Source organism: Melanostigma gelatinosum (assembly GCF_949748355.1).
Source record: "Melanostigma gelatinosum genome assembly, chromosome: 13".
Lineage (NCBI taxonomy): Eukaryota > Metazoa > Chordata > Actinopteri > Perciformes > Zoarcidae > Melanostigma > Melanostigma gelatinosum.
Genome location: NC_136646.1, coordinates 24751080 through 24764100, shown reverse-complemented (window position 1 = coordinate 24764100; position 13021 = coordinate 24751080). Strand labels below are relative to the sequence as shown.

Genomic DNA, 13021 nt, shown 5'->3' with positions numbered 1-13021 from the left:
TCTGGTCTCTGTCTCTGGTCTCTGGTCTCTGGTCTCTGTCTCTGGTCTCTGGTCTCTGTCTCTGGTTTCTGGTCTCTGGTCTCTGGTCTCTGGTCTCTGTCTCTGGTCTCTGGTCTCTGTCTCTGGTCTCTGGTCTCTGTCTCTGGTTTCTGGTCTCTGGTCTCTGTCTCTGGTCTCTGGTCTCTGGTCTCTGGTCTCTGGTCTCTCCTGGGAGCTGACGGTGAGCCTCTTTGCTGGGAGTCTGTGTTGTGACGTAACTCGTGGGATTAAATTGTCTGCAGGAGTAACGGGGAGTTATCAGACTCAAGTCGTACATCCCGTCTGTAAACTGCTGGTTGGTGGCAGGTCATGAATCCTCTGTACGCAGATCGAAACATGGTGACGACTGAACGATATGATTGAATGTATTTATTTACTTATATGTATAACACATCCTGTTTCCTGTCTAATTAAATTATTTATCATTCAGTCTAGAAAATGTCTCAAATGAGGAATCAATCGTGTGTAATGAGCATCACAGCCTCGTTAGACCGAACCAGAGACTGTGTATAAGAAGTGGACACAGACGTGACGTCACTCGTTGCTTTGTGGACTGATGTTTTAAAACCTTGAGTTTGGCGATTTAGCCGTCACCATCTTGGTTTTCTGAAACTAGGAAGTGATCATATCTGGACTGAGGAGGAGTGACGTAGAGACGCTGTGTACGTCTCTGGTAGAGACCTGTCAATCAGCGTGTAGCCCCGCCCTAAAGCATCCCCTGCTTTATGGTCTGTGTGACTCTAAATGGACCATAATGTACTAAATGAACATCATGCTGTATTGAAGAAGACTTGAAACTAGAGATTGAGACATAAACTCATGTTTACAATGTTTACTGAGGTAATAAATCAAGAGAGAAGTAGAGTCATTTTCTATAGACTTCTATACAACCAGAGGAGTCGCCTGCAGGTTTAAGACCGTTTGTTTCACTTTTAAGAACCGGAGGTTGGCGCCTGTTCTGTCGGCTTTGTTTATATGAGAGTGATGTCAATCTTCATCGAACTCAAAGCAAGAGCATCTGTTCCTTGTTAAAGAGTATCCAACAACGAGGTTACCGCCTCGACCAAACAGAGACAAACATGTTTCTGAAAACATATGAGATAGGAAATCGGCAACGCAGTCACAGTCTTGATTTATATTTGATCAACGCTGCCTAATTTCATATTTTGATCGCAGTTCTGCTGCGTTGTGATGGATGGACCTTGTTTGCATAAAGTTTGAGATTATGCAAATAGTCAGTCAACTAATAGCATCTTTCACAAATATCAATGAATCCAGTGAATCTCCAGCTGAACACATTGTTGTTGTTTTTATCAGGTTTGGCTGTTAAAAAACACAAAGTCCATTCTGGTAATTTGTGCACACAAATTATGAATTCAAGGAAACAAATGAAGTAATGTGAGGGCACAGGTTATTACGATAAATCACGATGATCATTTGAAAGCATGAATCTTAAAACGCGCTGTTTTCTGAACTTTATCCGATTTGTAGAGACCTCGAGAGATGAATCAAGAGCTCCGCGCTGACCTGCAGTTATGGATTCCTTTCCCTCCCATCTCTTACAGATGTGTCGCTTTGATGCATATTATATCCACGCGCAGGCGTGATGAATGGCCTCTGGGAGCCGTAATGGCCGGCAGAGATGCAGAGTGGGAAGATTGGCTGAGCAGTTAGAGCTTCTGTTTCGCTGCTTCGCTGGACGTTGTAAATGGAGGTTGAGGATTTATAACTACAGAGAGACGCAGAGAAGAGCGTCTGTCTTCCCCATTACAACATGAAGAGCTGCTTACTGTCACAGGAGGACAGGACAGTTCATCTGCAAGACGTACGAGATACAGCGTCACATCTTCATGTCAACATTTAACTCATCACCTCCAGTTGTTTCTCTTCCCAGGTACCGAGCAGACGTCACGTTTCAACTGCTAAATGTTAAATCAGACCAGAGACCAGACCAATTTATGGAGCACCTTTTTGTACAACCGAGCGCTGAACAACAACCTTAAATAATCCAAACTTCAAGCCTGAATATAATTCAAAAGGCTGAGTCGTAAAAGATTCACCCCCTTAAAGTTGTCATGAAGAAGATTATTATCTGTAGAGATCTTCTGTACCAGGCTGTAAACATGTTTATTTCTGCTGTAAAGTTTGGTATTTTAACATAGAGGTCTATGGGGATCGACTCGGCAGCCTCAAGTGGCCATTTGAGGAACTGCAGTTTTCTGTTTTGGCTTCAACACCGGAAGTTTCTGCTTTCTGTAAACACCAAACTGGCATTTTATCACCTTAAGAATCAAACTGATAAACCAAAACGACAATAAATAAGATGTTAAAATCATTTAAAAACTTCAGTAGCGCCTTCCTACTCGATACACGATGCACTTGTGCAGCGTCCAAACAATGACAGGACTGTTGTCTGGCACTGAGTGAGTGTCAGTGTCAGTCCTTGGAGAACACATTAGATACATATTTGTGTGCTGCCGCTGGCCTTAATGGGGCTTGATGACTGCAACGCCTCATCTCAAGGTGGACCTGCATTTTTCAATCTGTACAAACAGGCACACACGCTATGACCTTCTCTATCAGCAGCGCCACAGCAGTCAACAAGAGCTTTCATTCACTGAGGGTGGTAGGTCATCACTGGCTGTTTGCAGAGAATCTGGCAATAGTGATCAAAGACATCGGTCGCAGAACATCCAGAGGAAGGAAACAGGTTATTTTTTATCATCAGGAAATAGGAGGCATTTATAATGATACAATTCATTTCCAATGGGATATCCCAGAGATCAATACGCTTTATTCTCATATATTGAACTGCCCATCCTTCACCCCGGCTTCTCAGAGGCTGATCAATGCATAACAGATCTCGTTAACGCTGACATTTCATGTATCCGGTCCGCAGAGCAGCTGAAGCTCCAGCCCAGTCTCACGAAATCAATTGGTTTCCATGTACATGGACACAAATTGTTGTTGTTTTTTTTCATGTTGCAGTGGATGAAAATAGTGACAATAAAAAGGAAATTAGGATCTTCTTCTTTGTGGTGGACACATGAATTAAATGCAACCAAGAGAAAGGTGGTCGACACCACATTGTGGTTTTATGGTGGTGGTTATGTTGCCTAAACTTAAAGTTCAGGACAGTTTTCCTAAACCTAGTTAAGTGGTATTGTTGCCTAAATTTAACATTCATTCTGTTGCCTCAACCCAACTGTTGGTGTTGTTGCCTCAACCTAACTGTTGGTGTTGTTGCCTCAACCTAACTGTTGGTTTTGTTGCCTAAACCTAACTGTTGGTTTTGTTGCCTCAACCTAACTGTTAGTGTTGTTGCCTCAACCTAACTGTTGGTTTTGTTGCCTCAACCTAACTATTGGTTTTGTTGCCTAAACCTAACTGTTGGTTTTGTTGCCTCAACCTAACTGTTGGTTTTGTTGCCTCAACCTAACTGTTAGTGTTGTTGCCTCAACCTAACTGTTGGTTTTGTTGCCTCAACCTAACTATTGGTTTTGTTGCCTAAACCTAACTGTTGGTTTTGTTGCCTCAACCTAACTGTTGGTTTTGTTGCCTACACCCAACTGTTGGTGTTGTTGCCTCAACCTAACTGTTGGTTTTGTTGCCTAAACCTAACTGTTGGTTTTGTTGCCTACACCCAACTGTTGGTTTTGTTGCCTCAACCTAACTGTTAGTGTTGTTGCCTCAACCTAACTGTTGGTTTTGTTGCCTCAACCTAACTGTTGGTTTTGTTGCCTACACCTAACTGTTAGTGTTGTTGCCTCAACCTAACTGTTGGTTTTGTTGCCTACACCCAACTGTTGGTTTTGTTGCCTCAACCTAACTGTTAGTGTTGTTGCCTCAACCTAACTGTTGGTTTTGTTGCCTCAACCTAACTGTTGGTTTTGTTGCCTACACCTAACTGTTAGTGTTGTTGCCTCAACCTAACTGTTAGTGTTGTTGCCTCAACCTAAAACATTTACTCTGAAAGCCAACAACGGAAAACTTCCCTCGTTCCTCAGAAGCTCGCTGAGGTGTTTGTGTTAAACTTTTAGTTTTTACTCAAATGAGGACGTTTGAAACACGGCCAATCTAATTTACAGGAAAAAACCATCTAATCAGCAACAATCAGAGAGAAGAGATTACTGGAGGACTAAATAGTTGTCTTTATTGTACTTTCCATAAATTGGAAAATCTCCACCTAATTGTGACCAAATTGTTTCCTAACGCTTGTTCAACACTTGCTTTTTATTCCGTAAATTCTATTTTGTCGAGAGAAGAGAGCAGCGTTGCCGTTTCACATCTCTGAGAACATCCCGGTGAATCCCAGAGGACGAGTCACAGTCAGAGAGCAGCCACGAAGCTCGTTCATTAAAGTGGGACTTTCTCTTTACAAGATGCTGGTCCTGCTGCTATCAACTGTAAAGCATCCCGCCGGGTACGTAGCGTTTACTGGAGAGGAGACGGTTGTTTATCACCTACCTTTAAACTCAACCTCAGGGACGTGCGTCTGTGTCGCTGTGATTTGTGTCCCTCTCCAGTTTATTGTCATTTATTTTATTTTATTTTTTTTATCACGCGTCTGTTTTCTTGTGTTACACAACAGGACGTCGCAGACACCAGACAGAGCTATAAACATCCTCCAACACAAATAATGACCTTCAGTGTGCTGGAGCCTGCCAGTGTGTGTTCATATTAAATGGTGCACACTAACCCTTCCTCTGCAGGAACCTGTTCCCATTAGGAACGCACCTGATCATCAATACGGTATTGCAGGAAAGCACGAATAATGTGATGGAAACTGATATTTCTTCGCCCCAAAGTTGATCGTTGTTATTCAGGGAGGGACGCCATTGTTGTCGTGTCTGTGTGTAACGTATCCTACAACAACGGTTCGTATGATATCATACTAAAAGTTACAATTCATTTTAGTGCGTTTTCCAACGAAAGTCCAGCAGGACGTTTCAATTTCATCGTTTGTTACATGAATACAGACTTTTCAAAATAAACTTCCATCTTCACAGGAAATGACCTCGTTAAGTTAAGGGAACAAACCTACTTAGTTCGGTTTAATTAAAGATGATGAAATACTTAGTTTGGTTTAACTAAAGATGATGAAATACTTGGTTAGGTTTAATTAAAGATGATGAAATACTTAGTTTGGTTTAATAAAAGATGATGAAATACTTGGTTAGGTTTAATTAAAGATGGTGAAATACTTAGTTTGGTTTAACTAAAGATGATGAAATACTTGGTTAGGTTTAATTAAAGATGGTGAAATACTTAGTTTGGTTTAACTAAAGATGATGAAATACTTAGTTTGGTTTAATAAAAGATGATGAAATACTTCGTTAGGTTTAATTAAAGATGGTGAAATACTTAGTTTGGTTTAATAAAAGATGATGAAATACTTCGTTAGGTTTAATTAAAGATGGTGAAATACTTAGTTTGGTTTAACTAAAGATGATGAAATACTTAGTTTGGTTTAATAAAAGATGATGAAATACTTCGTTAGGTTTAATTAAAGATGGTGAAATACTTAGTTTGGTTTAACTAAAGATGATGAAATACTTAGTTTGGTTTAATAAAAGATGATGAAATACTTAGTTTGGTTTAATTAAAGATGGTGAAATACTTAGTTTGGTTTTACTAAAGATGATGAAATACTTAGTTTGGTTTAACTAAAGATGATGAAATACTTAGTTTGGTTTAACTAAAGATGATGAAATACTTAGTTAGGTTTAGTAAAGATGGTAGGAGATTTGAGGGAGACTGAGCAGCTGCCTCAGCATGATGCGGAGCGTAATGAATGGACAACACACATTTTAATTACAGCTCATTGTTGCGGCGGTTTGGGAATCAAGTGTTTGTAATCAACAGGTTGTTTTATTCCTGCTTTTCCTTTTCTGCATGTCCCTGATCGACCCTACAACTGAACGTCATTCACAGGCTTTCAGGTCATTTAAGCAAAACAAGAACACAACAAAGTTCCTGATGTTTAATACAAACATCGTAGATTGGCTGACTTGTCTGGTTAAAGATTTTATGAACCATATTTTAATAAACTCTCTCATCAGGAAGGTGGACGGAGGAGAAAAGGAGAAACTTCCAGACTTTAAGCAGCACGTTGCCAACGCCGTGCAGCTGAACATCCGTCCGATCGGCTGTTATCAGACACCTGGAAGTCTCCAGAGACTCTGCATGAAATGTCAGATAAATATCAGGAGCATCAGCTGACCTTCGGGCTCTCACAGCAGCCTGAGCGAGCGACAGCTGGTCTTCAGATATTACAGCATCTGTTTCACCCCCTGAGAAAAGAGACGCACCAACACAGCCAGAGAGCTCCTGGACGTCAGCTGACTTGTTGGTATGAAAGACAGTAAAGACAGTCTGGGGGTAACTCCGGAGCAGCTACTGGCTGTAGGGAACATATAAATTCACCTTTTGTGTCCGTGGAACATACAGAAGCATCACAGACTCTCTGAGGTTGTTGTGGATCAAGTGAAGTCCATGAATTAGATTCTACTGACATCTTCTGGCAAATCTGTATCATTACATATGAGGTCGTGTTAAAACCTGGACCAAGATATTCTAGGAATTAAGACTAAATGGCCACAACTTTCAGCTCGGAGCTCAGTGCTAACTCATTCGTGTTTACACCTTTCTTTAGGACCTTCTAGCCTCTCACACTCAACCATTTAACAGGTGACGTCCCTGGGGGTTCAGGGTTTAAGGGTTTAAGGGTTCAGGGTTTAAGGGTTTAATGGTTTAATGGTTCAGGGTTTAAGGGTTTAAGGGTTCAGGGTTTAATGGTTCAGGGTTTAATGGTTCAGTGTTTAAGGGTTTAAGGGTTCAGGGTTTAAGGGTTTAAGGGTTCAATGTTTAAGGGTTCAGTATTTAAGGGTTTGGTTGATAGAACAAGAAGAAAAATGTGGATTATCACCAGATTTATCATTTATTAAACTGAAGTTGTTCTTTAGCATGAGAACAAATGATGACATCGGACATCAGTGACCACAGCTTCTATTTGCATGCAGACTGAAAGGGAAGCAGTAAAACGTTTCCCCTCATCTACTTTCCATTCATATCATATTTCTGTCAGTATATAGAACACATGCTGCTCCCGTTTAAACCTCATGTTTATTGTAAAGCCCTTACAGGCAGCACGGAGGAGGATAGCTGATGTGAAGCTGGATTTCAGGTGGCGGATCACCCTGAAGCTGCTTACGGGTGAATTACACGGATACAGAAGGTTTGAGAGGTTAAAGAGCTTCCGTGTGCTTTGAAACCTTTAACCAAATTAGCTGAAGTCAACAGTCAGCGGGCCGCTTCTTTTCCTATTATGGTTGGGCCTCCTCCACTGGGTGTTTGGAATTTGAATATCACACAGGCTTCACTTGACGTTACGTAACGCTGTCTGAAGCAGACTGATGTGTGCCGGCTCCAGCTGACACCAGAAAGAGTTGAATACAAGCAGATGCTTCAGTTATCTTTAATATTCTGAGGCAGGTAGAAATGCTTCATTTAAGAAACATTGTTATTCATGCACCGGTCAATTTAGAGAGTTTGGTTTATTCATCTTCCATAACTCGTCTTCTTTCAGACGAAAGGAAGGAAAACATTTATTTGTCTGTTTGTAGATTTCTACTGAATTCACCAAAAGTTACCATTACATAATGCACATTTACATATTTAAACAGAACATTTCAGAAAACGTGTAACACAATAAATACTGCTCTTAATTAATGTGAGTGATGAAGTGGTGAATGTTCACCTGTAGAGTATCTGAATGTCTGTAATGTAACTAAACGTCTCTTTAAGACGTTTCCTCTCAATGAGTTTGTTCTCAGACTCTGATGATGAATCTCCACTTCAGCAGCTCTTACTCACCAAACTTCACTCGTTCATTCCTCTCTGTGTGCTGAAGGTTCACACATGGGTTTGTTCACTCATCACTCAGAGACTCATTTATACACATTTATTCATAAAAACATGGAGGAAATGGGGTTTTTTCAGGATGTTGACAGTATTTTCTGATTGATGTAATGAAAGAAAGAGATATCCTAAATTCCATCAGTTAAAACCTTTAACTCTAATATGTCAATAAAATAAAAGACGAATTTTGAATTGGATTTATCCAGTGTTCACGTTCATGTTCTGGAAATTAGCACATATTTCAAAGGATAAGGCCTCATTTGCATATTTAAACATTAAAAAAACGTTTTAACAAATGTGTCATGTTGACCCTCAGCAATCAGTCAGTAACCAGCTGGTTAAGTTTCATGGAGATATCTACGAGTTAGAATGTTACAGGTGACCTCACACAGGTGATTTCAGGTTGTGATTAAACCTCTCAGGATCGTGTATCTCCATCATCCCGCTGGTGTTGTTGTTGTTGTCATTCTCATTAGGACAGCTTGGTGACGTCACAGAACATATTTATTATACGATTGGTGTTTAATGTTATCAGTCACACCTGTGCTTTACCTGCTATGACAAGCCAAAGCTGCACTTACACACCTGCCCACAGGATGTTCAGTTGGGACAGGATTCCGTGTTTTACCTCAACACCAGACTTCATGGAGAATTTCTCACATTAAGAAACAGAACAAGGTTTAACTCAATCTGCTTATCATTAAAGCGTGTTGACAATATGAAATCATTCAGAAAGCCCTTTAAAACGAATCGGCACAGTCGCTTCACTGCAGCTGCTTCACCAGCTCCTCGTCCATCTCAGAGTCTGGAGCTTTTCGCAGCTTCGACCTTTTCTCTCCGCCGCCGAGCTCCAGCTTCGGTTTGAAGTCCACGGAGAGCAGCTCCCTCCGGATCCTCCGCTCCCTCTGCCGCCTCAGCAGAGCCATGGTCTCCCTCCTCTGGTCGGCCATGGCCGCATAGCGCTGCCTCTCCTCCAGTCTCTGCAGGAGAGCATGCTCACAACCCGGCTGCGGCTGCTGCATGCTGCACGGCCGCTTGGGACCGGTGCTGCTGCTGCTGCGCTGCGGCCGGGACACCGGCAGCCTCTGTCGGATGTCCGCCTCTGTCGGATGTCCGCGGACAACAGCCGGGACTCCAGCGGCGGCAGGAGAGACAGTGAGCTCCACAGCAGCCGGGCGTGAGACACGTCCCCCGGAGAAGAGCCCTCAAACACGGTCACGAGTGGGTCCTCAGCCGGGGCAGACATTGTACTTGTAGTCCGGAAAACCTTTTGTTTTGCAGAAAAATGTTAACAAGAAAAATAAGAATAAGTGCGCTGTTGCTTGGTGTGGTCACCATGGAAATGAGAATGCTACGGAAAGCCGGCCAGAACAAACACGAGCTAAATCTTCCGCGTAAACCTTTCAAAATAAAACTAGGTTATTGGGAGGCTACTTTGTTGACCTTGAGGGTAAATTGGGGAGATATGCCCCCCCCCCCTTGAAGAAAACTATGTATAAAACATGCAGAACGAGGTGTTTGAATATATTGTGCATAAAACAAACCCAGTTTTATCCTGCTGTTCATATACCAAATCAAAGAGGCTGAATTACATTAAACCAATTTAGATTTTGGGTATTTACAGGCTTTGAAATTACAGAATGTAAACTCTCACTGAGAAATATAACGATAACATAACAAGGTGTCAGCTTTGTCACCACTGCATTGTAAAGATAGTTATACATAACAAAATGATGCTTTATACCCGAAGTGATCATTTTTATCTAAATGCTAATTGTAGTTAACAGTTATTTCTACTTGAGTAAAAGTAACGGTACAAAGGTGTGAACACAAACAAGAACACTTTGTTACAAGTAAAAATACTCATTATGAAGCTGAATGGCTTCTGTTAAGAGAATGCTATTTGTGTGACATTAACTTTAATGTCAGAGGAGGAGGGTGTGGAGATACTCACGGACAGTTTGAACTAGTTCATTATATTTAATAAACTCATCTTTTGTTTGTATTTTAAAGTCTTAATCTGGAAAACAACTAGCGAGTAACTACAGCTGTCAAATGCGTTGGAGCAATATATTATTATATTATTATTTATTAGTAATATCACCTTCTGAAATATAGTCGAGTAAAAGTTTAAAGTAACAGAAATGGAAATACTAAGTAGTGTACTGTGGACTTAATAAATATATTATTATTATGTACAAGTATCTCAAGGTTGTACCTAAGTACTCTGCTTGAGACTACATAGCCTCCTCTTCACCTCTAATTCTAACAAACTCTTCACGTTTCAGTCTCCAGAACAGTAAACCACTAATTCAAAGCTTTTAATTTGAAGGCAGACCAATTAAACCTCTCGTGTTCGCTGTGATTGGCTGGATGGACGTCGCTCGTGGCCGCTGCCAACTTTGGTGGAGAAAGAGCTCCACCCCCAGGTGTCGCGGGCCGGTTTAAATCGTGTGGAGGGAGGAAGCACGGCATCATCATCATCAGTTCATTTACCTGACATGATATTCTCATGTCCCTGGAGTTGAGCCTCCATCCTGCACTGAGCGCTGAAACACTGCACAGTGAGTATGAAGACTTTTATTCTATTATATGTTATATAACCTTATTTAAACATGTTTAATATACAGGGGACAGGTGGTTATGAACATACTTCTATACATGTTCAATTAAAGCTATTAATGTTGTTTAAACATGCAAAATAACTTTATAAAATAGCTCTTAAATACCTAAAAGTCATATTTCTGTCACTCTTGGAGCATTAAGTGTTATGTTTGCTGCTGAAGAGTAATACAATATTTATAAGAAATTAAGTGTAATTCAAAACCAGCAGCCTGCTGCATCACCCTGAAGTGTTAAAAGTTAAAAGGTTTTATTTTGAATGTATTTTGTTGACATTACATTTCTCAGTAAATGTGTCAGAAATGTCCATTAAGAGATGCTGCTGGTTGCTTCCCGCTCACATACCTGCTCCGGCCACACATGGACGCACCTTGTGACATGTCACCATTTTGGTTTAAACGGTAAGCTTGGCTGGACACAGAGCTGCACCTTATAAGGTAGCATGCCTGCTAAGTCCCTAGCATCCCCTCTTTGGGCTACCAAAGCTACCAGGACCAAAGGGTCAGCCAAACATGGGCATTGCAGCAGGGCAGCCGAGCTGTTTGATTATAGAGGTTATCTGTGTGCTGCTTTTCATGTTTTATTGCCTGCTGCTCAATGGGAGGTCAAAGCAGCCCTGTGGCCCGCGTGAGGAGGCAGAGACGAGGATAAGGGAGTAAGTAGCTCATCGCACGGCTGTAGGGAAATGTTCAGAGGTTATCTGCAGTAATCTGTCACTGAAACCAAATGCAGCTCATCTGAGTCAGTTTGAGAGTCAGAAAAAAAGAGTTTCATTGATGCTCGTTTGTCTTCGGTGTGGCGATGCGACAGATTGTGAGTGATGTTTTATTCTCCTCCGCTGGATGTCGGGAATAAGTTAGTTAGCTCTGTCTACCCAGGACTTTTGTTGCTTGATTCGGATTAAATATTAAAAGTTACAGAGAAATGCTTCAAATCTGAAAACGGTCAAAGTCTTTAATTACGTTTTCTGTTAAAGTTCAGCTTCTTTCGGCACTTTAGGCCCTCAAGACTTTTCACAACACTTTGTTTATGAGTTATTCAGTTACACCAAAAAGTTTATTTGTGGCACATTTCATACACAAACGCACATTTAAAGTGGTTTCCATAAAGCATTAAAAGGTGAAAATATACAACAGACAATAAGGCAATTTCTGTATGGAAATATTAAAGAATTTAAAAGTTAATTAGGATTAATTTAAGAGACCATAAGGAGTAGTGTGACACTATGCTTATTTGTTTTTTTGCTTCGACTTAAAAGAGGAGATCGATGCCGCTCGCTTGTCTCTGCGGTAAATATGAAGCTGCAACCAGCAGCCGATTAGCTTAGCTTAGCATAAAGACTGTAAACGGGGGGAAGCGGCTAGCCTGGCTCCGTCCAAAGGCAATGAAATGATTAGCACGGTGTTGCGTCGCACTATTTCCTAGCTGAGAGCAGTGATGAGCTGGAGTCTCCTGTCGCTGCATCCTCATTGGTCAACTCGGTGTTGATTGATTTGTCTGCAGGCCAGAGCTCAAACCGAGGTCAGAGGTCAACCCGACTCCCATCGTCCCCCCAGAGGCCGACCCATTCTCCAGTGACGATCCAGACGTCAGCCCGACCGCCTCTGAACCGACTGAAGCGATCGACGCCGCCGAGCCTCAGACCGACTCTTCCAACATGGCTGACCCGGCCGCCGACGACAGCAAGTTCCTCTTCTTGGACAACGACTTTCGCAACAGCGGGGTGGCGCAAGCCGATTGGTCGGCCAAGAAGATGGTGTGGGTGCCGTCGGAGAAGGAGGGCTTCGAGACCGCCAGCATCAAGGAGGAGAAGGGCGACGAGGTAACGTGCGCCCTGACGATGACGTCATCGTCAGGTTATGATGCTGCTGCAGTCACATGACTTGTTAGCACTTTGAACTCGCTTTAATAACGGCACCGATGGAACGGGCCACGTGGGGTTGGTGAACTCGAAGCCTCTACCGAACGCTTCAGATGTCCGATGACGCTGATTAAAGTGAATGAAAAGACATTTTTAATCAACCGTCTCTTGTCATTGACAAAACCAGAGCTTAAAACGAACTAATAGTTCATAAATACAACTATTATTAAGACCACGACTAGACTTAAATATGATTTACTCAAAGAGATGCTAACAGAAACCAATTACCTGTTGATACAATACAGCACATGTGTCAAACTCAAGGCCCGCGGGCCAAATCCGGCCCGCCACGTCATTTTATGTGGCCCGCGAATCCGCCAGCAAACACTAAAAAAAACAATTTTTTTAAATTTTTTTTTGAAAAATAATTAAAAGTTAGACTTGAAAATAAAAGTATCCCCATGGTCGAAATGATGAGATAGAAAGTTGAAATCATGTGATAGCATGTTGTCTGTGTACCGACATTAAAACCATCACAACAGGTGGACAGGAGAGGCAACAGCCCGAAAAGAGGTTTTC

At 41.7% G+C, this 13021-nt stretch overlaps 2 protein-coding genes across 2 annotated transcripts in view; one reads left to right on the top strand and one right to left on the bottom strand.

Moving 5' to 3' along the window:
* Positions 1-8723: 8723 nt before the first annotated feature.
* On the bottom strand, positions 8724-9205 carry hoatz (HOATZ cilia and flagella associated protein; the record flags this gene model as incomplete). The annotated part of the gene is given in 2 exon segments (XM_079281587.1): positions 8724-9070; positions 9073-9205. Coding segments are annotated over 2 exon segments (480 nt in total).
* A 3033-nt stretch (positions 9206-12238) lies between these two features.
* The window catches only part of LOC306786740 (myosin-14-like), a gene marked incomplete at both ends in the record, with an annotated part of 27262 nt that continues 26479 nt past the window's right edge, over positions 12239-13021 (top strand). Inside the window, one exon of the mRNA XM_079281586.1 lies at positions 12239-12403. Coding sequence (XP_079137712.1) covers positions 12239-12403 — 165 coding nt within the window. The remainder of the gene's footprint in view (positions 12404-13021) is intronic.